This window comes from Mustela nigripes, chromosome 4, assembly GCF_022355385.1.
Source record: "Mustela nigripes isolate SB6536 chromosome 4, MUSNIG.SB6536, whole genome shotgun sequence".
In the NCBI taxonomy this organism is placed as follows: Eukaryota; Metazoa; Chordata; class Mammalia; order Carnivora; family Mustelidae; genus Mustela; species Mustela nigripes.
The window spans coordinates 176,899,134-176,925,783 of NC_081560.1; the positions used below are offsets into that span (position 1 = coordinate 176,899,134).

Consider the following 26,650-nt stretch of genomic DNA (forward strand, 5'->3'; position numbering starts at 1 on the left):
GTATATTCTTTTTTTTTCTTTTTTTAAAATTTTTTCTTTTTTATAAACATATATTTTTATCCCCAGGGGTACAGGTCTGTGAATCACCAGGTTTACACACTTCACAGCACTCACCAAAGCACATACCCTCTCCAATGTCCATAATCCCACCCCCTTCTCCCAAACCCCCTCCTCCCAGCAACCCTCAGTTTGTTTTGTGAGATTAAGAGTCACTTATGGTTTGTCTCCCTCCCAATCCCATCTTGTTTCATTGATTCTTCTTCTACCCACTTAAGCCCCCATGTTGCATCACCACTTCCTCATATCAGGGAGATCATATGATAGTTGTCTTTCTCTGCTTGACTTATTTCGCTAAGCATGATACGCTCTAGTTCCATCCATGTTGTCGCAAATGGCAAGATTTCACTTCTTTTGATGGCTGCATAGTATTCCATTATGTATATATACCACATGTTCTTGATCCATTCATCTGTTGATGGACATCTAGGTTCTTTCCATAGTTTGGCTATTGTGGACATTGCTGCTATAAACATTCGGGTGCACGTGCCCCTTTGGATCACTACGTTTGTATCTTTAGGGTAAATACCCAATAGTGCAATTGCTGGGTCATAGGGCAGTTCTATTTTCAACATTTTGAGGAACCCCCATGCTGTTTTCCAGAGTGGCTGCACCAGCTTGCATTCCCACCAACAGTGTAGGAGGGTTCCCCTTTCTCCGCATCCTCGCCAGCATCTGTCATTTCCTGACTTGTTGATTTTAGCCATTCTGACTGGTGTGAGGTGATATCTCATTGTGGTTTTGATTTGTATTTCCCTGATGCCGAGTGATATGGAGCACTTTTTCACGTGTCTGTTGGCCATCTGGATGTCTTCTTTGCAGAAATGTCTGTTCATGTCCTCTGCCCATTTCTTGATTGGATTATTTGTTCTGTGGGTGTTGAGTTTGCTAAGTTCTTTATAGATTCTGGACACTAGTCCTTTATCTGATATGTTGTTTGCAAATATCTTCTCCCATTCTGTCAGTTGTCTTTTGATTTTGTTAACTGTTTCCTTTGCTGTGCAAAAGCTTTTGATCTTGATGAAATCCCAATAGTTCATTTTGGCCCTTGCTTCCCTTGCCTTTGGCGTTGTTCCTAGGAAGATGTTGCTGCGGCTGAGGTCGAAGAGGTTGCTGCCTGTGTTCTCCTCAAGGATTTTGATGGATTCCTTTCGCACATTGAGGTCCTTCATCCATTTTGAGTCTATTTTTGTGTGTGGTGTAAGGAAATGGTCCAATTTCATTTTTCTGCACGTGGCTGTCCAATTTTCCCAGCACCATTTATTGAAGAGGCTGTCTTTTTTCCATTGGACATTCTTTCCTGCTTTGTCGAAGATTAGTTGAATGTAGAGTTGAGGGTCTATTTCTGGGCTCTCTATTCTGTTCCATTGAACTATGTGTCTGTTTTTGTGCCAGTACCATGCTGTCTTGATGATGACAGCTTTGTAATAGAGCTTGAAGTCCGGAATTGTGATGCCACCAACATTGGCTTTCTTTTTCAATATCCCTTTGGCTATTCGAGGTCTTTTCTGGTTCCATATAAATTTTAGAATTATTTGTTCCATTTCTTTGAAAAAGATGGATGGTACTTTGTAAGGAATTGCAGTAAATGTGTAGATTTCTTTAGGTAGCATAGACATTTTCACAATATTTATTCTTCCAATCCAGGAGCATGGAAAATTTTTCCATTTCTTTGTGTCTTCCTCAATTTCTTTCATGAGTACTTTATAGTTTTCTGAGTATAGATTCTGTGCCTCTTTGGTTAGGTTTATTCCTAGGTATCTTATGGTTTTGGGTGCAATTGTAAATGGGATTGACTCCTTAATTACTCTTTCTTCTGTCTTGCTGTTGGTGTAGAGAAATGCAACTGATTTCTGTGCATTGATTTTATATCCTGACCCTTTACTGAATTCCTGTATAAGTTCTAGCAGTTTTGGAGTGGAGTCTTTTGGGTTTTCCACATATAGTATCATATCATCTGCAAAGAGTGATAATTTGACTTCTTCTTTGTCGATTTGGATGCCTTTAATTTCCTTTTGTTGTCTGATTGCTGAGGCTAGGACCTCTAGTACTATGTTGAATAGCAGCGGTGATAATGGACATCCCTGCCTTGTTCCTGGCCTTAGCGGAAAAGCTTTCAGTTTTTCTCCATTGAGAATGATATTTGCGGTGGGTTTTTCATAGATGGCTTTGATGATATTGAGGTATGGCCCTCTATCCCTACACTTTGAAGAGTTTTGATCAGGAAGGGATGCTGTACTTTGTCAAATGCTTTTTCAGCATCTATTGAGAGTATCATATGGTTCTTGTTCTTTCTTTTAATGATGTGTTGTATCACATTGACTGATTTGCGGATGTTGAACCAACCTTGCAGCCCTGGAATAAATCCCACTTGGTCGTGGTGAATAATCCTTTTAATGTACTGTTGAATCCTATTGGCTAGTATTTTGTTGAGTATTTTCGCATCTGTGTTCATCAAGGATATTGGTCTATAGCTCTCTTTTTTGATGGGATCCTTGTCTGGTTTTGGGATCAAGGTGATGCTGGCCTCATAAAGTGAGTTTGGAAGTTTTCCTTCCATTTCTATTTTTTGGAACAGTTTCAGGAGAATAGGAATTAGTTCTTCTTTAAATGTTTGGTAGAATTCCCCCGGGAACCCATCTGGCCCTGGGCTTTTGTTTGTTTGGAGATTTTTAATGACTGTTTCAATCTTCTTACCGGTTATGGGTCTGTTCAGGCTTTCTATTTCTTCCTGGTTCAGTTGTGGTAGTTTATATGTTTCTAGGAATGCATCCATTTCTTCCAGATTGTCAAATTTATTGCCGTAGAGTTGCTCATAGTATGTTCTTATAATAGTTTGTATTTCTTTGGTGTTAGTTGTGATCTCTCCTCTTTCATTCATGATTTTATTTATTTGGGTCCTTTCTCTTTTCTTTTTGATAAGTCGGGCCAGGGGTTTATCAATTTTATTAATTCTTTCAAAGAACCAGCTCCTACTTTCGTTGATATGTTCTATTTTTTTTTTTTTTGGTTTCTATTTTATTGATTTCTGCTCTGATCTTTATGATTTCTCTTCTCCTGCTGGGCTTAGGGTTTCTTTCTTGTTCTTTCTCCAGCTCCTTTAGGTGTAGGGTAAGGTTGTGTACCTGAGACCTTTCTTGTTTCTTGAGAAAGGCTTGTACCGCTATATATTTTCCTCTCAGGACTGCCTTTGTTCTGTCCCACAGATTTTGAACCGTTGTATTTTCATTATCATTTGTTTCCATGATTTTTTTCAATTCTTCTTTAATTTCCCGGTTGACCCATTCATTCTTTAGAAGGATGCTGTTTAGTCTCCATGTATTTGGGTTCTTTCCAAACTTCCTTTTGTGGTTGAGTTCTAGCTTTAGAGCATTGTGGTCTGAAAATATGCAGGGAATGATCCCAATCTTTTGATACCGGTTGAGTCCTGATTCAGGACCGAGGATGTGATCTATTCTGGAGAATGTTCCATGTAGACTAGAGAAGAATGTGTATTCTGTTGCTTTGGTATGAAATGTTCTGAATATATCTGTGATGTCCATCTGGTCCAGTGTGTCGTTTAAGGCCTTTATTTCCTTGCTGATCTTGTGCTTGGATGATCTGTCCATTTCAGTGAGGGTAGTGTTAAAGTCCCCTACTATTGTTGTATTATTGTTGATGTGTTTCTTTGATTTTGTTATTAATTGGTTTATATAGTTAGCTGCTCCCGCGTTGGGGGCATAGATATTTAAAATTGTTAAATCTTCTTGTTGGACAGACCCTTTGAATATGATATAGTGTCCTTCCTCAACTCTTATTATAGTCTTTGGCTTAAAATCTAATTGATCTGATATAAGGATTGCGACTCCTACTTTCTTCTGATGTCCATTAGCATGGTATATTCTTTTCCACCCCCTCACTTTAAATCTGGAGGTGTCTTCGGGCTTAAAATGAGTTTCTTGGAGGCAACATATAGATGGGTTTTGTTTTTTTATCCATTCTGATACCCTGTGTCTTTTGACAGGGGCATTTAGCCCATTCACATTCAGGGTAACTATTGAGAGATATGAATTTAGTGCCATTGTATTGCCTGTAAGGTGACTGTTACTGTATATGGTCTCTGTTCCTTTCTGATCTACCACTTGTAGTCTCTCTCTTTGCTTAGAGGACCCCTTTCAATATTTCCTGTAGAGCTGGTTTGGTGTTTGCAAATTCTTTCAGTTTTTGTTTGTCCTGGAAGCTTTTAATCTCTCCTTCTATTTTCAATGATAGCCTAGCTGGAAATAGTATTCTTGGCTGCATGTTTTTCTTGTTTAGTGCTCTGAAAATATCATGCCAGCTCTTTCTGGCCTGCCAGGTCTCTGTGGATAAGTCAGCTGCCAATCTAATAATTTTACTATTGTATGTTACAGACTTCTTTTCCCGGGCTGCTTTCAGGATTGTCTCTTTGTCACTGAGACTTGTAAATTTTACTATTAGGTGACGGGGTGTGGGCCTATTCTTATTGATTTTGAGGGGCGTTCTCTGAACCCCCTGAATTTTGATGCTCGTTCCCTTTGCCATATTGGGGAAATTCTCCCCAATAATTCTCTCCAGTATACTTTCTGCTCCCCTCTCTCTTTCTTCTTCTGGAATCCCAATTATTCTAATGTTGTTTCGTCTTATGGTATCACTTATCTCTTGAATTTTCCCCTCGTGGTCCAGTAGCTGTTTGTCCCTCTTTTGCTCAGCTTCTTTATGCTCTGTCATTTGGTCTTCTATATTACTAATTCTTTTTTCTGTCTCATTTATCCTAGCAAGGAGAGCCTCCATTTTTGATTGCACCTCATTAATAGCTTTTTTGATTTCAACTGGTTAGATTTTAGTTCTTTTATTTCTCCAGAAAGGGCTTTTACATCTCTCGAGAGGGTTTCTCTCATATCTTCCATGCCTTTTTCGAGCCCGGCTAGAACCTTGAGAATTGTCATTCTGAACTCTAGATCTGACATATTACCAATGTCTGTATTGATTAGGTCCCTAGCCTTCGGTACTGCCTCTTGTTCTTTTTTTTGTGTTGAATTTTTCCGTCTTGTCATTTTGTCCAGATAAGAGTATATGAAGGAGCAAGTAAAATACTAAAAGGGTGACAACAACCCCAGGAAAATATGGTTTCACCAAATTAGAAGAGATCCCAAATCGTGAGGGGGGAGAAAGGGGATAAAAAGAGGTTCAAAAAGGAAGAAAGAAAAAAAAAGAAAAGAAAAGAATTTTAAAAAAAGAAAACAAATAAGAAAATTATAAAATAGAATAAATATATATATTAGATAAACTAGTTAAAAAACGTTAAAAAAGAAAAAGGTAAAAGTTAAAAACAAATTTTACCAGGAGGCGAGAAAAAAAACAAAAAGTGAAAAAGAAAAAAATTAAATTAACTGCAAGACTAAAAAAAAATCACAGGGAAAAAGCCATGAGTTCCGTGCTTTGTTTTCTCCTCCTGTGGAATTCTGCTGCTCTCCTTGGTATTGAAACCGCACTCCTTGGTAGGTGAACTTGGTCTCGGCTGGATTTCTTATTGATCTTCTGGGGGAGGGGCCTGGTGTAGTGATTCTCAAGTGTCTTTGCCCCAGGCGGAATTGCACCGCCCTTACCAGGGGCTGGGGTGAGTAATCCGCTGGGGTTTGCTTTCAGGAGCTTTTGTTCCCTGAGCGCTTGCCGTAGATTTCCGGAGGACGGGAATACAAATGGCTGCCTCCTGGTCTCCGGCCCGGAGGAGCCGAGAGCCCAGGACCCCACTCCTCAGTGGGCGCTCAGAGAACAGCGCCCAGTTACTCCCGTCTGCCTGACCTCCGGGCCGCGCTCTGAGCTCACCGAGCCTGAGGCCGGTTCAAGGTAACACTGAGCTGCGAGCTTACTGTGGGCTCTGTCTCTGTAGCCGGCTTTCCCGTTCCAATACCCGCAAGCTCTGCAACACTCAGACACCCCCGATCCTTCTGTGACCCTGCGGGACCTAAGGCCACCCTGACCCCGCGTGGGCTTCGCCCTGGTTTAGCCTCTGGAGCGATGTCCCTCAGTGAAACAGACTTCTAAAAGTCCTGATTTTGTGCTCTGTTGCTCCGCCGCTTGCCGCGAGCCGGCCCCTCCCCCCGGGGTCTATCTTCCCATTGCTTTGGATTCACTTCTCCGCCGGTCCTACCTTTCAGAAAGTGGTTGTTTTTCTGTTTCCAGAATTGCTGTTCTTCTTCTCTTCGATCTGCCCATGGATTTTCAGGTGTTTGCAATCTTTAGATAAGCTATCTAGCTGATCTCCGGCTAGCTGAAGTAGTCTCAGCCTGCTACTTCTCCGCCATCTTGACTCCTCCGGCAGCAGTATATTCTTTAAATTTCTTCAGTTACCAAGGAATAGTTTGTAGTCTTCTCACTCAGAATCAGTAACATTTTCTGTATCTGATTTAAAGGATTATGCTGTTATCGAAGAGATAAGCTAGAATGCTACCTAGTTTGTACCTGAAAATAATAGCACGCAAGCACTGAAAAGGACTTTGAAGATGAATGAGTGAGTGCAGGGTGAGTGAACCCAGAAACAAATGGGAACTGTGTGGGTTCATGTCTCTCACATCAGAGTCTCTTCAGATATTTTAAAATTTTGTGATTCAAGATAATCTAAAACTTTTTGGTATTAACAAATTTAAGCCAAGTGATTGCTCTCGTAATTGAGTAAAAATGTCACTTGGTTGCAATGTCAGCCTTCCTGTTTGCTATGGATTTGAGACCAAGTGATGTTACTTACTATAGGCTAAAAAGAATATTCCTCAGGTGTTTTATGCTTTTGTGACAAGTGCAGTTCAAATGATAATATGGCATATTATTGAATTTAAACTATTTATTAAAGGTAAAGGAAAGAAAAGTGATGAGAGAATTATGTCAAGATAATATAGGTATGCTAAAGTATGTTAAAAAGGCACTGTAGTAATTCATTTTCAACTTGGGACCAATGATTTACTTTGAGCAAAGCACTATTACCATCATATTAAGTAAACATTAATTTTACGGGTTTTGTAAGTTTATATACAATTTATAAATTTTTGTTGGTTTTATATTTATAAAAGTACTTCAAACATAAGGAATTTATATTTAGTTTTATTTCAGTGTATTTTAGTTTCCTTAGAATTAAAATAATTTGTGAACCTTAAGTTTGGTGAAATATGTATTTCCTTTGGGAGCAGTCCTTCAATTAGTTAAGTTTGAGAAACCTGATCTAGGCTAGTCTCCTATATTTTACAGAGGAGGAAATCAAGTCTCATGAGTAACTTGAATGATGGGTAGGTAAAGGCAGTGTTTTTAACATAATGTTATTTAGGTTATCCTGCACTTATTAATACTTTTTTTTTATTATGCATAATAATTTTTTTCTTTTTGAGGATAATAAGCCTCTCTACTAATACCAATTTTGGTTGTTCTTCATATAATGATACTAAGAAAAATATAATTTTTGGTTTCATATTTGTTTAATAGTTTATAATTTATAAATGCTTTCATTTCCATTGTCTTTTAAAAAATTATGATAATCTTTAGGGGATCAATTGTTATTTCTATTTTATAGATGAAAGATTGATGATGGGAGAGACAAACAGACTTGCTCAAGGTCACATTTGTTGTTAGTGACTAAACCAGGATTTGTGTACATTGATTTGCAGTCTGATACTCCAGTAGCATTCTGGTAGCATAATAAAGTAAATAGGATATTTCGTTTTACTTAAGTGATTTTTTTTTCAGGTTGTGGTATTTATGTCTGATTGGGTATATGAATTTTTTGCCTGGTAGGCATTATTTTTGGTCTTAGAAATTTTCCTATAAGTTATATTTTAGGTCATTTTATGTATATTGCGTTCATTAGTATCATGAGCATTGAATTCTTAAATTTTCTTAATCCTTATATTCTATTTCTATAACCTAAGGTCTTTGTTTAATGCATTGTGTTTGATTTTTTTTTTTAATAGGTCCTGATTGTTCTTTGAATGTTCCTTCTACTGAGTCTTACTGGATTTTGCCAAATGTTAAACCCTTCAGTCCTTCTGTAGGTCGGGCTTCCCATAAAGCAGTTTTACATGGGAAATTTATGTGGGTGATTGGTGGATATACTTTTAACTACAGTTCTTTTCAAATGGTCCTGAAGTAAGTTTTTTTTCAAATGTTCATAATCTATTGGATTATTTTGGTAATAAGGTTATACTAAATTTCTTATTTTATTGCTGAACAAATTTATAAACAGATCAGTGGTAGTAACTACTTGCTACATAGGACTGATTTGAGAATACATGAAATCAGTATATACATAGTTAATTTTTGTCATTGTGCATGTAAGTTTGTTTTGTAGAAATCTTATTACTTCTCTAGAGATTGCTTTTCTCAAATTCTTAGTATGAAAATACTAACTTCAAAGAAGTAGGGGACTGTGCCTGTATTAGACATTAAAAATCCTGTCACCTTTCATTTTCTTAGAATGAAGTGTATTTGCTTATATAAAAATACTTTCAGTTTTTTGTTCCGTAAGTTTTAATTTACCTGAGCTTTTATTTTACAAGCTTTTGGGAACACAGCGCCAATATTATAAAATAAATCATTCATTTGCTGTTGGTGCAATAGAGATTATCCTCTGCATGATTGGATGACATGAAAAATCACATGGGTGGCAGGTTTATCTGACTTTTTTTTCAGCTGCCAGTTTTATTTTATCAACCATCTATTAATAGAATAAAAGAGGAATTAGAAAGAGTAATTTGATTATCAGTATTGTTTTCGATATAATAATATAACTGGTACAACCTGGGCATCAACCAGTCAGAACTGACCTTGTTAGTCTTCATTGTAAAATTATATATGTTGCATGTAGGCTCCTTGCAATATGCAATATACAAAATAACTTTAAAAATACGTATTTTTGCTTTTGTTCCAAATATTGCATGGGTACACTAAAAACTTGTTGGTTGCTTATCTGAAATTCAGATTTAACTGAGCATCCTATATTTTATCTGGCAACCCTACCAATTGAAAATACTAACCTTGTTACTTTGGAGAATATAAAAATGTCTGTGTTTAAGAGGAGATTGCTTTAAAGCTATGATTGAATACGATTGGAATTAGTCTAAAATGAATTCTGGAGAGGAAGAAAAGGAAGAGTGATAGGTAAATATTTAAGTGAAGAATTAGAATTATACCTCATAGTATATGAAGGATAAAATATTCTAAAAAGAATTGAAGGAGTGTTGGTAGTATTAAACAAGTTGTTAAAGGTATAAAAAGAACCTGAAGCAATAATACAATTTAAATGTGGAAATGAGAAGGAAATTAACTATGATTAATGATAATGAAAAGTCTATGAAAATAAAATAAAACTTTGAATTAAACTGTGGTCTTTGCATCTTTGTGAAGATAGAGTACAGTGTCAGGGAAACATGGGAATCTTAAAAATTTGTGTTCTGTACAAGTTTAAAATGTGTATTTAAAATTAAGTGGTGAATATCATTTGATACTCTTAAACTTATATATTTCTCATTTGACTCAGATAATTTAATATTTTTTTTTTGTCTGCAACCTGTTTCTTTTGCCTGTAGTGTTTAGTTTTAAGTCTCGAGGTGTCAGATTAAAAGTAACCTGGTTGCTGTGTTTACAAGTTAGAGAATTTTTTGTTTTTATTATTCTGAATGTAATTCAGTTGTAGATAGGTAAGGATATTTATTGGCTTTTAGAAGTGATGTTAGTCATTAGTCAGTTTCTCTTCTATAGAATTTAATCGAGGTATAGATGTTACATTTGTAAGAATCTTTTGCAATTTTAACAAAGATTTTATTTGAGAGAGAGAGAGAGAAAGAGAGAGAAAGAGAACATGATCAGGGGTAGGGGCAGAAGGAAAAGCAGACTCCCTGTGAGCAGGGAACCCATTGTGGGACTTGATCCTGGGATTCCGGGATCATGTCCTGAGCTTAAAGTAGATGCTTAACTGACTGAGCCACCAAGATGCCCCTAGATGTTATATTTTAAGACAAAATTGTTCACTAAGATATAAAATTCTGTATTATTTGACAGAACATATATGATGGGTCCCCCAATGATAGGTCCGTGATCAAAGGAGCGAGACTGATAAAAAGTGAAGGTCAAGCAAAGCTTTATTTTGCGCCAAGCATCGAGAATCAAACTGACTGTTCGGGGCTGCCTCTTACAAAGAGGGTGACCCTTCCCTGCCTTACTGACTAACTTTTAAAGGGCAAGGGCCATGTGGTTGGCCACACACAGGTGGCCAATGAGATTGCAACATACAGAGAAAGCTGCATAGTCATGCTAGGTCACACACAAGTGACCAATTGAATCACAATTTACCCTATAGTAGATATTTGAACTAGGCTATCACCTTGGTCAGAATTGGCACCCAAAAGGCAGGGCCCACACTCCTTGGTAGCTAGGGAGACAGAATGCATGCCCCACTGATTGGATGTCTCCATCCGGCCTGACCCACCCTTGTATTTGGGCTTTGTTACCTGGGACTGGTTTTCTGGACTTTCTTTTAAGTAAGTCCCCTGGTGGGGGGGCAGGGTCAGTTTAAGTTTTACTGCGTAAACAACAAAACCACTGTTTAACTGGATGGAATCGCTCTGGCTAAATAGACCCTTACGTTATATACTGACATTAGTGAGAATTAACATGTATTTATGGGCATAGGAAACTGTTTTGAATATTAACTGTATGCTTGATATTTGGGATACATAGTGGACATATTAATTGTCTCTATATTTATGGAGTTAGTGAGGAAAGACAGGCAATTAGAAAAACACAATTACCGTCATAAATAAGTACATTTTATGTAAATTATATATATATATATTTATATATATATATATATATATATATATGTATGTATGTATAAAAAGATACCGAGATAGATAGGATAAGCAAATCACAAAGTGCAAAGAGGAGAGTTATCAATGTGGTCAAGGTAGCCATCGTGGGAAAGGTGATAACAACAGATTTAAAGAGATTAAGCATTGGCAGTGCAGTTATCTGGAGACAGAAAAGAGCCAGACAAAAGCCTTAATGTGGAGCTACTTGCACAGTTCAAGCAGCAAAAAGGAGGCCTTGTGACTTTCATGGAATACATGAGAGGGACACATGAACTTCTTGGGATAGTCCGAGAGAGAGACAGATCATGTAAGGATGTTGTAGGTTTTTTGAGAGTCATGGGAATCTTTGAGCATGCTTTGACTTGCATTGTGCCTACTTTGTGAAGACTATACTGGGATTGTAAGAAGAATAGAAATGGGGCTTGAGTTAGGATGATATCATTAAAGGAATGAATTCTAGGTGGAGAAGAGAACCAAGAACTGAGCCCAAGGCACCGTATCACTAGGAGGTCAAGGTAAAAGATGAGAAAACAGCAGAGGAGGCTGTAAAGGAGTGGCCTGTGAGGTAGGAAAACCAAGTGTGGTATCTTTGAAGGCAAGGGAAGAGAATATATGAGGAGAAAGGATTGATTAGCCGTGTCAGATGCTAATGATTAACCAAATCAAGGAAAATGAGGACTGAGAAGGCCCAGGGATTTAGCAGGAGGAAGCTGGTTTTAACAAAAACAGTTTTGTTGGAGCCTCGTTTTAAAAGCTTATTTAGAGTTAGTTGAAGAGAGTGGAGAGGTTCAGGGTGGGGTAAGGAAGAATAGGCATAGTAAAGAGATGGGGTGATAGCTTGAAGGGGCAACAGTAAGGTCAAGAGAACAGTAAGGTCAAGAGAAATTTTCCTTTTTTTTTTTTTTAATAAGTGGGGAAAAATAACACCATGTTTTTATGCCAATGGGAATTATCTAGTAAATCCATAACGTGGTGATGTAGGAAAGAGATGGCAGAACTGCTAGAATGTTGTGGGATCCACTGCACCAGGAACACAAATATAGTTCATTGATAGCAGAAACAGCCAACTGCCAAGGAGGGGCCTAGGGCCTAGATGCTAAGAATGGTTTTGCATTCTTAATGGGCTGTAGAAAAGAACGGAAGAAGAATGTATGAGACCAATGTGGTACACAAAGCCTAAAATATTTATTGTCTGGCCTTTTACAGAAATAGTTTGCTGGCCCCTAATTTATGGTAATTTGGTAGAAAGCTGTGTGTTGGGTGCAGATATGGTAGGTAGATACAGGTACGAGTCTGGAAGTTATGTTTATGTTCTGGTTGATTATATTTCCTCATTTATGACATACACATATTTTATAACTCCATGGTAGGAAATAAGTTAAATATGATACTGAAGACAATTTTTAGTAACCCTTTCTCTCTCTCTCTCTCTCTCTCTTTTTTTTTTTTTTTTTTTTTGGGTGAAGGGAGCCCTCTTACCTTTCTTGATGAGTTGAAGAGAAGAGGGGAAATAATTGATAATGAGCTTCGTAAACAATGTTCTTGCTAATTCTTAGCTGGGTGCTTCCCTTTTTTATGTTTAGGCAAATTGAGGAACTTTGAGTGTAGAGTATGATGGTGGAGTTCTGTTGGATGAGCACTTGAGATTCATAGTTTGGAACTTCTGTTTCATATATATATTTTAGAATATATTAATTTTCTTTTTTTATCCTGTAATCCAATAAGTACTTTATTTTTTACAGAAGCTTCTATCTTACTAGATTCATTTTATTTCAAAAAGTGTTCTGTGAACGTGTTATATTTGGCATAGGAAATGCATACTTAGTTAATTTACATAATGCTAAGCTTAGTCTGTATAAAAGAATAAAAATGAATACATAAAGGAAATGGCTGTTATGAAAATAGGGAGAAGTTTTATCTATTTTGAAAAGAAAAAGGTGGCTTTTAAAAAAACTTAAAAATGCAGAATAACTTACTTATTATTTAGGCTACTCAGTTGGTTGAAATTGTTAAGGGTAATTGAACAAATTAATTCCAATAATAAATAGCCTACTCAAGTTAATATATATTACATGTTTAAATGATTGAATTTTGATTTAGAGTAGGTATGTCTTGAATGAGTCTTTATTAAAAATTTCTAATGTGGCACATGAAATTATGAGTTTATTAGTTATAATTATTTTTGAGTTGAATGAATACTTGAATACAAGTGAGGAAAACATGCAAATTAAAAAAACAAAAATGAATCTTAGCTTATAAAGTTTTTTTTCTTTTCTATTTTTTTGCTTTTAGTTATAATTTGGAAAGCAGTATATGGAATGTAGGAAGTCTATCAAGGGGTCCTCTCCAGAGATATGGACACTCTCTTGCTTTATATCAGGTATGGATCGTTCTTTTTACATTCTATTCAATGTTTTTTTAAGAGTTTACCTTTGAGGAAAAAGAAATGCTAAATCCCAGTTTTAATTCAAATCTTAATGAGAATAGATCATAGATCACAATAACTTTAGATGTCACAAACTTGTATAGTATGTTAGTAAAAAAATAGATTTTAGTACAATTCTTCATTAAACATGAGAAAAAATGAAGATTCAGTTTTTGACCATGGCTTTATGCCTAGTTATCAGGTTAATCACTTTTTTTTAAAAGATTTTATTTATTTATTTGGAAAAGAGAGAGTGAGTGAGAGAGCAAGCATGGGGAGGGGGAGAAGGAGAGGGAGAAGCACACTCCCCTCTGAGCCAGGAACCCATTGTGGGGCTTGATCCCAGGATCCTGGAATCATGGCCCGAGCTGAAGGCAGTCACATAACCCACTGAGCCACCTCGGCTTTTAAAAAATTGTAGTAAAGTACACATAATATAAAATTTACTATTTTAACCATTTTTAAATGTATTTTGAGTGACATTAAGGATACAAATTCTTGTACAACAGTTACCATCATTATTTCCAGACCTTTTTTCATCTTGCAAAAATGACACTCTATACCCATTAAACAATAACTCCCCCTTTTATTCCCCAACCCCCGGCAACCACCATTCTACTTTCTCTCTCTGTAATTTGACTACTCCTCATATAAGTGGAATCATACAGTATTTGTCTTTTGACTGGCTTATTTTACTTAGCATAATGCCCTCAAGATTCATCCATACAGTATATGCTAGAGTATCCTCCCTTTTTAAGCCTAAATAATATTCTATTGTATGGACATATCACATTTTATTTATCCATTCATTCACTGATAGACCCTTGGGTTGCTTTCACATTTTTAACTCTTGTGAATGATGCTTTGTGAACATGGATATATAACTATTTAAGTCCTCCTTTAAATTTTTTGGATAGATAACTAGAAGAGGAGTTGCTGGAATATATCATAATTCTATTTTTGATTATTTTGAGGAATTGTCATATTGTTTTTCACAGCAGCTGCACCATTTTACATTTTCACCAGCAGGACACAGGATTCTAATCCCTCCACATCCTTGTCAACACTTATTATTTTTTGTTTGTTTGTTTGTTTGTTTTTTATAATAGTCACCCTTGTATGAAATGGTATTTATTCTGGTTTTGATTTGCATTTTTTCAATGATAGGTAATGTTGAGCATCTTTTCATGTGCTTTTTGGCTATTTGTATGCCTCCTCTAAAGAAACGTATATTCAAGTCTTTTGCCCATTTTTAAAATCAGGTTGGTTGTTTCTTTGTTGTTAAGTTGAAAGTGTTCTTTATATATTCTGAATATTAGCCCCGTATCAGATACATGATTTGCAAATATTTTCTCTCATTCTGTGGGCTCTTTTCACTCTCTTGATACATTCTTTGATGTACATAAGTTTTTAATTTTGGCATAGTCCAGTTAATGTATTTTTTTTTTGTTGTTGTTGTTTTTCTCTGGGCTTTTGGTGTCATATCCAAGAAGTCATTGCCAAATCCATTGTTATGAGTAACAATGTTATGTTATTTCCCTATATTTTCTTTTAAGAGTTTTAAAGTTTTAGTTTTTATATTTAGCTCTTTAATCCATTTTGAGTTAATTTTTTTGTTTATGGTGTAGGGTAGGTGTTCACTTTCATTTCTTTGCATGGAGATACTTTGTTTTCCCTTCACCATTTGTTGAAATGACTGTCTTTTCCTCATTGAATGGTTTTGGTGCCCTTGTTGAAAATCATTTCATCATGTGTGAGGGTTTATATTGGGCTATTCTTTTTTTTTTTTAAAGATTTTATTTATTTATTTGACAGAGAGGGATCAGAAGTAGACAGAGAGGCAGAAGAGAGAGGGAGAAGCAGGCTCCCCACTGAGCAGAGAGCCCGATGCGGGGCTTTATCCCAGAACCCTGAGACATGACCTGGGCCGAAGGCAAAGGCTTTACCCACTGAGCCACCCAGGAACCCCTATCTGGGCTATTCTTTTGATCTGTGTCTGTGTACCAGTACCAGTGTGACACAATTTTGATTATTATACTTTTGTAGTAAGTTTTGAAATGAGGAAGTGTGAGACTTCCGGCTTTGATCTTGTTTTTTAAGTTTGTTTTGCCAACTTGGAATCATTTAAGATTCCGTATGAATTTCAGGATAGATTTTTCTGTTTCTCCAATGTCACGGATTTTTTGATAGGGATTACATTGTACTCACTTACCCTTGTGTAATTCATGAATTTAGTATGATTAAAACATAGGCTATTTAACTGTTTTATTTTGAATCAACAAAGATTCTTATATTTTGTAGTCTTTGACTAGACCTGTTAAATAAAAACTTATATATTTTCTGTGCTTATTTACGACAATTGGGAAAATACAAGAGTGATGTAAAGAATAAATGTTAATCTTTTTTTCTATGTGTATGCATGTTTTAAAGATAAAAACCTCTCTATGTATATGTGTTTATGAACCACTTCTCGGCCTTTTGGCTAAGATCAAGTGTATATGTGTTTGTGTGTATATAAATGCTTTTTTTCTTTTAATTTTGGTTTTTAGTTTTAGTGTTTTGATTATTGCATTTTTGTGGTAATAACTTTTGAGATGTAATTGATATACCATAGAGTTCAGTCATCCATAGTGTGCATTTGGAATGGTTTTTAATTTATTTAGAGTTGTGCAACAGCCTTTTGCGTATTTGCATAAAATCGCAGAGTTGGTTGAATAATCAATTTTAGAACCTCACAAAGATACTTGTACCCTTGTTACTCTAAACCTCCTCATCCTCCCAGCTTTAAGCAATCATGAATCTCTAGAGATTCGTCTGTTCTGGACATTCCATATAAATGACATTATATACCATATAGTTTGTGTCTAGCATGTTGTAGCATGTATTGATACTTCATTTTTATGGCTAAATAATATTCTATTGTGGATATACTACACTTGCTTTATTCATTTATCAGTTGATTGGGCATTTGAGTTGTTTTCACCTTTTGGCTGTTACGATAATGCTGCTGTGAACATTCATGTGTAAGTGTTTGTGTGGACATGTGCTTATGTTTCCCTTGGGTATATAAGTAGGATTGAAATTTGCTGGGTCAAATGGTAACTCTATTTTTAACTTTTTGAGGAATGACCAGACTGTTTTCCAGAGTGGCTACATCATTTTACATTTCTACAGGCCATATATGAAGGTTGCAGTTATTTTACGTCCTTGCCAGCACTGGTTATTTGATATCGTTTTGGATTATAACCATCCCTAGTGAAGTGGTATCAGAGTTTGTTTTGATTTGCATTTCCCTGTTGACTAATGTTATGAGTCATCTTTTCATGTGCTTATTGCCTATTTGTATTTTCTTTGGAGAAATATCTATTCAAGTTCTCTTACCATTTTTAATTTTTTAAATTTACTTTTATTTCATTTTATTTTTAAAAGATTTTATTTATTTATTTGAGAGAGAAAGAGCAGAACTGGTGGAGAGGGGAGGGGCAAAGGGTGAGGAGGAAGCAGACTCTCTGCTGAGAGAGCCCTGTGGAAGGAGGCTTGGGGACTGGGTTGGGGAGGGCTGGATCCCAGGGTCTTGGGATCCTGACATAAGCTGAAGGCAGATCCCTTAAGCGACTGAACCACCCAGGTACTCCCCCTTCCCATTGTTTAATTGGGTTATTTGTCTTTTTATTATTGAGAAGTAAGAGGTATTTATATATTCTAGATACAAGTCCCTTATCAAATACATGTTTTGCAGATTTTTTCCCATTCTGTGAGCTTTCTTGATAGTGTCTTTTGAAGCACAGAAGTTTCTTAATTTTGATGAAATCCAATTTATTGTTTTTCTTTTGTTGCTTGTGTTTGGTGTCATATTTAAGAAACCATTGCCAAATCCAGTGTTATGAAGGTTTACCTCCTGTTTCTTTCTAAAATTTTATAGTTTGGCTCTTAAATTTAGGTGTTTGATCCATTTGGGTTGGGTTTTGTACATAGTATGCCATAAAGGTTCAAGTTCATTCTTTGTCATGTTAACTGTCTAGCTCTCATTATACCATTTGTTGAAGAGGCTGTTCTTTTCCTTCTGAGTGGTCTTGGCACTTTTGTCAAGTATCAGTTGGCCCTAGAGATACAGATTTATTTCTGGACTCTCAGTTCTATTGATTTATATGCCTGTCTTTATGCCTGTAGTACACTGTCTTGATTACTTTTCCTTTATAGTAAGTTTTGAAATTGAACAGTGTGAGTCTTCCAATTATAACCCTCTTTTTCAAGATTGTTTGGATATTCTGGGTCCCTTGCAATTCAGTGTGTTTTGGAATCAACTTGTCAATTTCTACAAAGAAGCAGTTTAAGAGATTGCATTGAATCTGTTGATCAATTTGGAGACATTGCCATCTTAATTATATTAAGTCTTTTGACCAATGAACATGGGTTGTCTTTCCATTCATTTAGATCTTTTAAAATTTCTTTCAACAATATTTTGTAGCTTTCAGAGTTAGTTATTTCTTTTGTTAAATTTATTTTTAAGTATTATTTCCTTCTTGATGCTTTTGTGAATGGAATTGTTTACTTAGTTTCATTTTTCATTTTTGGATTGTTCATTTTTAGTGTATAGAAATAGATTTTTTGTATATTGATTTTGTATTCTGCAGTGTGGTCTACCTTTTTGGTGGACAGTTCTTGAAGAAAACAGTGAATGAGAATAGCACAAAGCAATATACATAGCTGGTAAAATTTAAGTGTAAGAAGTGGAGACTCAACAACTAAGAGAATTAAAAATATAGTCAATTTAACTCTATTAATATAGCTATTTTAAAGAAAGTATTTTAAAGTAACTTTTTGAAAGTATGGATTTTCCCCCCTTCTTGTAAGTAAAAGCATTAATTCCATTTGACTTTCTATAAATAAAAACTATGCCTTGTGCATGTTATGAGTGATTACTAAAGTTTAGTGTTTAAATTAAACCTTTATTTTTAATTATATTGCTAAGATATGACTATTTTGCTTATTAATATATGTTTTTAATTTACAGGAAAACATCTTTATGTATGGAGGCAGAATTGAAACAAATGACGGCAATGTCACCGACGAATTATGGGTTTTTAACGTACATAGTCAGTCATGGAGTACAAAAACTCCGACTGTTCTTGGACATGGTCAGCAGTATGCTGTGGAGGGACATTCAGCACACATTATGGAGTTGGATAGTAGAGATGTTGTCATGATCATAATATTTGGATATTCGGCAATATATGGTTATACAAGCAGCATACAGGAATACCATATCTGTGAGTTACTTTGAAAATGTAACTATGTACTCTTTCCTTTATTAGTTGAGACTATTGTTATCTTTAATAAAATCTTCGTATGAATTTAGTCAAATGCTGAGTTTTTAAAAATCAGAATTATGAGCTAAGAATTACTTTTTAATATAAACCTTTTGATTTGTGTTAGGTTTTGTCCTTTAGTATTTACCTTCTTAGCTAAAAGTGAGGAACTGTTACATAGCAGTTACACATTTTCAAGAATTGAGAATTTTTACAAATATGAGAAATTCCAACAGATGGTGCTATTTCTTTGGATTTTACTTATGAACCAAGAACTAACACTAAAATAGTCTCTTTACTATGCATTCCATGATTTCAGGATTTTCATTTTTTCAGGGTTCTGTTTTTAATCTTTCTGTAGGATCTCTATATGTGTATTATTCTCTTAAAGTTAGCTTCCTGAAGATGGTCTGTTGTAATCTTTTATAAGAGATTATTATCTGGTGGGTGAAGGTGACTGAGACGATCTGCATACGACTTTTTATACTATGCTTTTAAATACTCTTCTTTGTTTTTCTGGTACTTTAAAATTAAAAAAAAATTCTTTACAACATTTTCAAACACAAGATTTTTTTTTTTTTACAAAATTTATGTACACATACCATATGTTCCCTGTTTAGATTGAAGACCATATTCCATTTTTAGCTCTGGCCAGTATTATGAACTCAAGTTTTTGGCTCCTTTGTGTATAGATAGCTATATTCAACTGTTTAGAGTCCTTGTGTAGTCTTAATGAGGACTCTCACTTACAGAGCAACAAGGGAGTCCTTAATGTGCTCACAAGACTCCTTTTCTAAAAATATTCCTCTCTTCCCCCTGCAGTCCTTTCAAGTGATAAGTTTTCTTTTCAAAATCCCCACTGCAGCTGAGTGGAAAGTGGAATACATATCCTTCTTACTTCTTATTGCCATTTTACACCATTCCCCTTCCTTCCTCTTTTAAAGCACTCACCTTTGAACCTTACATCGTCAAACTGTGTCGCCTATTACTTCTTTACTTTTCTGTTGCCCTCAGATCACTGCTTTATTCCTTGAAAAATATAACTTCTGGTCCACTATCATTCTACCCCACAGAATATATTACATTACAATACATTAGAAAGCAAAATGTTAGTCAACTATTTCTCTGATTTCACTATCCACTTAAAGCGTTATTCTAATTCTTGGATTCTCTCTTTTTTTTTAATCTCTCTTCCGGGATCTTATTTCCCATCCTATTTGAGTCTCTCTTTCCCATTGTTATACCCTTGACCTGTGTTCCTCGGTGTATCCCACAATTTCCATTTCAGTTATCTTACTCATTGAGTGCCACTGATCTTTCCAGTTTACTCCTTCTAGTACCCCACCTCCCACAATTCTGCAACCTTACTAGAGTTGTCAGTGCATTGGGCCTCCTATAGGTTTTTCACTATCACTCCCTTATCTGTACTTCTCACCTTACCCAGCTTGAACCTCACAATCACCAGTCTTTCCTCCAACTGTCCCAGGTTGACCATTTCATACATTTCCTCTCTATTTCATATATATTTCCTCTCTATACAAATATTTACATTTCATTCATATTTCCTCTCTAAACTTCCAGTTCTTCCTTTTCCACAATTACCCTGAGCCAATGACCTGACTTCTTAACTTACTGGGAAAATAGAACAGATCTAAAGAGAATTCCTGCTGATGGAAACACTTTGGGGTGTAATGGTTAATTAGCGATACTGTATTGGATAGACGGCTGTGTACACACATTATTGTTGTAACAGACTCATGGTGGCATTGAAGCACATGTGGCTGTCATTGCATTTCTTAGATGGGCCCAAGGGTTGTTTAAGCAGCAGTTAGAAATTTTCTATGTAGAAGCGTGCTTGTTTTTTGATTTTGTTATTAATTTTTTTCTTTATTATGTTGTTCAGGGAACACATATCTATCAAATCTACTTCATTAATCTGTTTAGGTATTCTATTCTTTCCTTACTTTTTTTGGTACTTTATCTGCTATGCTCTGAAAATTGAATTAAAGCCTAAAAATGTTAGGTTATTTTTGCCTATTTTTCCTTGTATATTCTGGAATTTATACTTTATAAAAGTTGATATTGTGGATATTCATAACTGTTACATCTTTATTGTAAATTGTGTCTTTTAATATTATAAATTGCTTTGCTTACTTAATGTTGACTTGATTTGACTTGATTTCTACTTTGTCTGATATTTAATATTATGGCTCTTGCTTTCTGTGGGAAGGGGTTCAGTATTTTCCTGGTATACTTTTGCCCTTTCCTTCATTGTTAACCTTCCAGAATCACTTTGTTTTAAATGTGTCTCTTGTGTATAAGAGGGGATTGGATTTTGCTTTATATTCCATCTGGTTTTTGTATACTTTGTGTTACTCTGTTGTCTTCTTGTTTATAATTATGGCTCTTCTTACATTTAGGGAGAGAAAGCCTTTTTGTGGGAAGGAGCGTGGTAATTTTTGAGATCTGCTACCATTAAGCTTCTTCCACACTCCTGTTTCTCATCTTTTCTGCATTCTTGTGGCTTTTTCTCTGTGACTCTCTTGGTTTTACTTACTTGTTTGCATATTCACACCTTATTTGGAGTTTGTAGTTTTTTAAAAGTTCCTAGTTTCTCTGGATATTTAATTTTCTTTTTCTTTCACGTTACCTTCGTGTTTTCCTTATTGTTTTACACATCTTCTCTGAGGAAAATGGGAAGATTCAGAATTAAACTATCATGAATCTTATGATTGAACCAGAGGTTTTGACTTTTGAAGTTTCATAAAAAATGAAGTCTAAAGTTAACTAGTACTTTCACTCTTTGGTCAACCTCCAATTTATAGGCTACTATTTCTGCTGCTTTAATTCTTGTTTTGTTTTAAGTACATTTGACCATATTATCAATATTTTAAACTAAGGGTCACAGTCTTTTCTGTAAAGGGCCAGAGAGTAAATATTTCAGGTTTTGTGGGCCACGTGGTTTTTATCATAACTAGTCAGCTCGGCTGGTTTGCATAAAAGCAGCCACATATAATACATACCACAAACGAGCATGGCTTTTTTCCAGATTGGGCCCCCTTGGGTGTTAGTTCGCCTGCTCTAGAGAGAATATGTACTTCTGGGGGCCTAGAAACCTTGGTCTAAATTAAATTAAAATTTCGGCATATGCTTTTTGGGACCTTATTTATATGTAGGGTAAATTCATGCCCACAGTGACATGATGTCTAGTGTTTGAAGGAAAGTTTTTAAGGGAAGCCCTTTCTCCTTCCACATAGGGCCAAGGCTAAAATAGACATTTTCTGCCTGCCTCTGCAAAGCAGATTGAAACAAAACAAAACAAAACCATTTTTTGTTGAGCGTATAACCCTGACTTTATGTAGAAGCTCTCTGATTCAGTATTTACATGGGCTCACATGCAGTTTTGGCCATGAAAACTGAATTTCTAAGTTACCTGATTAGTACATGTCTTCTCTACTCTGCCTCCCAACAATATAGTTTATAGTTCACAGAATATGTTACTTACTCTTTTCATATTCCCCTTTATTGAACAGTAGTATCATTCAGTTATGAGACATGGTGGTGATTATGCTTTCTAGGGATAGCTAGGAAGGCACGTCAGAGTTTTTCTAATCTATGAATGGTAAATGTTGATGTAGGTTGTTAATTGATAAATTCATTGGCTGGTAGGTTTTTGTTTTCATTTGGAATAATTTGATTATATAATTTTAATTGTAGTTTTGGTAAAATTTTAATGATTTCTTAGAGTTCTTTTGCTTTATTCTATAACAACAATACTATTTATAAATAAATTTATCCACAGGGTTTTTTTGGTTTTACTTTTGCCTTATTAGTTGCACTACTTCCAGGCACACTTATGAATGTAGTATAAGATAGAAATGGGAGGAATGCATAGTTTATGAGTTTTATAAGAGTAATAGATGAATTGTGGGCAGTTTTCAAATTCTGTGAATTAAGGACAAAGTAGAGTTCATCAACTTTTCTGTAAAATTATATCTTAATAATAAAATTAACATTATTTACTCCTGTGCATTTTGAATTCACTGCTTTTGAAAGTATGTGATATCAAAGAATAATTGAAGTACTTTCACTTTGGAAAGTCCTTAAAAATAAAAGAATACAAAACCAATGAGTAAAATAGTTTAAATATGTTAGAAAAATTAAGTTCTATATATTATAGAAAAGTGCTTCTTTAGGGAATGATATTAAGTAGGGCTACTTTGAACGTAAGTAATAAGATAATTTATCATCTTAGTTATAAATGAATACTTGTTGCCATAGAGAGAGTATATATTCATTTCTTTATTTAGTCCTGTTCTTAGGGGGAATTACTACACTGTGTTGGCAGTTTCGCCTCTTTTTTCCTGACTGATTTTAATGGCATCAGGTCCCCAAATGTAGGTTGGTTTTACTTTGACTATCCTTACATATTAAAGCTTCTAGACAACTAAGGAAAAAAATGCTTTTGTATTAAAGAAGGGGCTATCTCTTTAACCAGCATCATGGTGAGGTAACTGAAAAGAAAGAGTAATTCATGAAAACAGGTTATTTTGGTAGCTAAAAATTTACTCAGAAGCATACACTAAGAATATTGATCTCATGGTTATATAGAAATTTTAAAAACAGAGAAAAAATTTCCAGTTAACAAATGACCCTTATTCAACTTTTAATAATATTGCAAATCATTCTAAGGTATTTCTGTTTCTGCATTTAATACAGTGATTCTTATTTGAGATTTTTGTAATATAATTTAGAACAAAATGACCATTTAGTTAACTTATCTTCAATTATCTTAATTGGAGAATTATAGATTAGCACTAAAAAAAATCTAAGATACTAGAGAATATTTTTTAACTGCTGAGATTGTAAGTATCGTCCTTGCTATTTTATGAGTTTTAGAGTTTTGTTGATCTAGGGTGTACTTCCTAAACATTGAGTTGATTTTGTAGTTTATATGAGCACATTTTGGTTCTACTTGGTTTCAGACATATGCAGTAATGCACACCAACAAATGATGAATCAGGTATTTTCCCTTAGCTTTGCAGAGCTTATTTCGAGCAGGGTGATACAGACAATAAAAAATAAATATAATATGGATGTATGTTATATGATGTGTTAGAAGATAGTAAGTTTTAGAAAATCAGAGCAAGGTAAGGGGATTGAGAGAGAGATTGAAAGTAAGGTAGTTTCAAAACAGGAAGGAGACAGTAGATGTCACTGCAAAGGTGAGTTTTGAGCAAAGAGTTGAAAGATGTGAAGGGATTTACCGTGTGAGTGTCCGGGGAAGAGTGTTTCCTTGAGGCGAGAGCAGCTGTGTCAAGGCAAGAGCATGCTGAGCATGTTCAAGGAACAGTAAGGAATCTGGAGAAGAAAGGGTGGAAAGTAAAAGGGAAAGATGAGGTTAGAGGAGTAATAAAGAAGCAAGATTATTGGGTTTTTGCATTGCTTTTGTTTTTTTTACTGAGTTAAATGGAGAGACCTTGCAAGACTTTGAGTAGAGGAATGACATAATTTTTAAAAGCATCATTTTGTGTGTGTTGGAAATAAGCTCTAGGAAGGAAAGAACAGAAGCTAGGAGGCCAGTTAGGGAGTTGTTAAAATAATCTGGACAGGGACGGTGGTAATATTGAAGATGATGAGAATTAGTCCATTTCTCATCAACATCTATGTTTTTAAATTAAATCAGCAATATTACTTGCTGAAGGTTTTGGATGTAGAGTCTGAGATAGATGAGTCAAGGATGATTTTAAGGTTTTTGGTTGGAGCAGTCGGAGAGATGAAATTGCCATACTGAACACAGAAGATTCTGAAGCAGGTTTGAGGTGAAGGTGGTTTGAAGGTCAGGAGTTAGTTTGGATATGTTATATGTGAGATATCCATTAGGCATTAGACTAGAGAGAGATCTGGGCTGGAGATGTAAATTTTGGGCCTCTTAGGATATGGAAAGCAGTGAAAGCCATGAGACTGGATCAGATCACTAAGGAAATGGGTGTAGATAAACAAAAGAAAAAGATTGGGCCCCATGGTGTTCCATAAGAAGGAGAAGAAGATAAGCAAGGAAGAGTAGTGTTGTGAACGGAAGCCAAGTGAAGAAAGATTATTAAACAGAAAAGTGATTAATTGTACCAGATGCTGCTCTGCTCTTGGCTCAAGGAAAATGATTTAAAAAAAGAGAGAGAGAGAGCACCCATGCACGCACACACATGCACGTGAGTAGGGGGATGAACAGAGGGAGAGGGAGTGAGAGAATCTTACGTAGGCCCCATATCAATGATGAGCCTGTTTTGGGGCTCAGTCTCACGGCCCTGATATCATGACCTGAGCTGAAATCAAGATGCTTAACTGACTGAGCCATCCAGGTACCCCTCAAGGAAAATGATTTCTAAGGATTGGCCATTGAATTTAGTGCAGTGCAGACGATTGGTGATCTTGGCAAGAACACTTTTTGTGTAACGGGGAAGGGTGGTAAAAGCCTGACTGGATTGGTTTTAGAAGGGAGGGAGAGCAGAATTGGAAATATTAGTCAAGATCAATTTTTTCAAGAAATTTGCTTGTAAAGGGGAGCAAAGAAGGTAGCAGCAGCTGGCAGGAAATACAGGATCTTTTTAAACTTGGGTTTTCCCAGAAGCAGACTATTATTAAGCAAGGTTTCAGGTGAGAGAATTTTATTTGGGAAAATGCAGGTAATGCTGTTCGCTATTCGAGGAGCTGAGAAGAAAGGCCAGCATGAGAAGGCGGCCATGAAAGGATCCACTAAGCCAACAACCACGGAAGTTATGGAGCTTAATGACCAGGCTTCGAATTAACACTTCGTCTTTGAAATATCCTTCTTCAACTTTTAAACTTCTTGTGAGTTGATGAATCCTGCCAGCTGTGTCTCTAAAATCAATCTGTTCTTTAGCTGAAGACGTTTCATTCATTGTGGCGTGATTTCTATTTTTTTCTTATTTTATTTTATTTTTAATTTTTTAAAGATTTTATTTATTTATTTGACAGAGAGAGATCACAAGTAGAGAGGCAGGCAGAGAGAGGGGGAAGCAGGCTCCCCGCTGAGCAGAGAGCCTGATGGGCTCGATTCCAGGACCATGAGATCATGACTTGAGCCGAAAGCAGGGGCTTAACCCACTGAGCCACCCAGGTGCCCCAAAAAGTTTATTTTAGAGCAGGAATCCTGCAATATGTCTCTCTGAAAGTGTACTTTCTAGTAAAGAGCTGTGTATTAAATGCTTGCCATTTCTGCCCTCCTCCCATGCCCTCGAGCTTTCACTGGGGGGCACCCACAGTAGATCAGAGGGTGGGAGGTAAGTGAGGCTGAGGTGTTTTATTTGCCCCACTCCCTCCCTGCTGGGTGATCTTGGGTTGGGGGGTTGCCCTACTGAAGGCTGGACTGTCAGTTGTCTTTATCCATATAGCTACTCTCTAAGAGTTCTGGAAACCATTCTCTCCTCTTGCTTTTTTCAGGCTAGCAGATATTAAAGACTTCCTGCTGTGTTATTTCCAAGATATTACCCTGACCATAGTTTTAAAAGTAGTCTTTCTATTAGACTCCTTATAATTACTCATTTTTAGTATATCATCTGTTTTCTCTCAAGACCCTGGGAATTGTAGCAACTGTTGATTCCTTAGAGATTCAAATATAACTGTTCATCTAAATGATCTTTTACATGTATTTAGGTCTTAGGATCCTGGAAGGTGGGAGAAAGAAGTGTTTTATAAGAGGACTTCATCCTTTATTAGATGAGAAAAATGTCAGCAGAATTTAGAATAGCATGGGTCCTTTGGTCCATTTCTACTACTGTTATTTTGAATTACAATTTTTAATACTATGTGGTCCTTTGTAGCATTTTATTTTTTCTTAATGTTAAAGGTTGTTATGTTTATTTAACTTCTTTTTATTTAACATTTTTAAGAGCATTAGCTATTCTGTTTTTTTTTTTAAGTAAGCAGCACTCTTATGTGCCTACATATTGCTTTCTATTTATTTATTTATTTTTAAAAGATTATTTAGG

General features: G+C 35.7%; 1 protein-coding gene across 3 annotated transcripts in view; it reads left to right on the forward strand.

The window, feature by feature from the left end:
• The window catches only part of ATRNL1 (attractin like 1), an 806,361-nt gene that overhangs the window by 51,209 nt on the left and 728,502 nt on the right, over window positions 1-26,650 (forward strand). For all 3 annotated transcript variants that reach the window (XM_059398662.1, XM_059398665.1, XM_059398663.1), the window contains exons 6-8: window positions 8,013-8,187; window positions 13,200-13,287; window positions 18,347-18,602. In XM_059398662.1, the coding sequence (XP_059254645.1) occupies window positions 8,013-8,187; window positions 13,200-13,287; window positions 18,347-18,602 (519 nt within the window). The remainder of the gene's footprint in view (window positions 1-8,012; window positions 8,188-13,199; window positions 13,288-18,346; window positions 18,603-26,650) is intronic.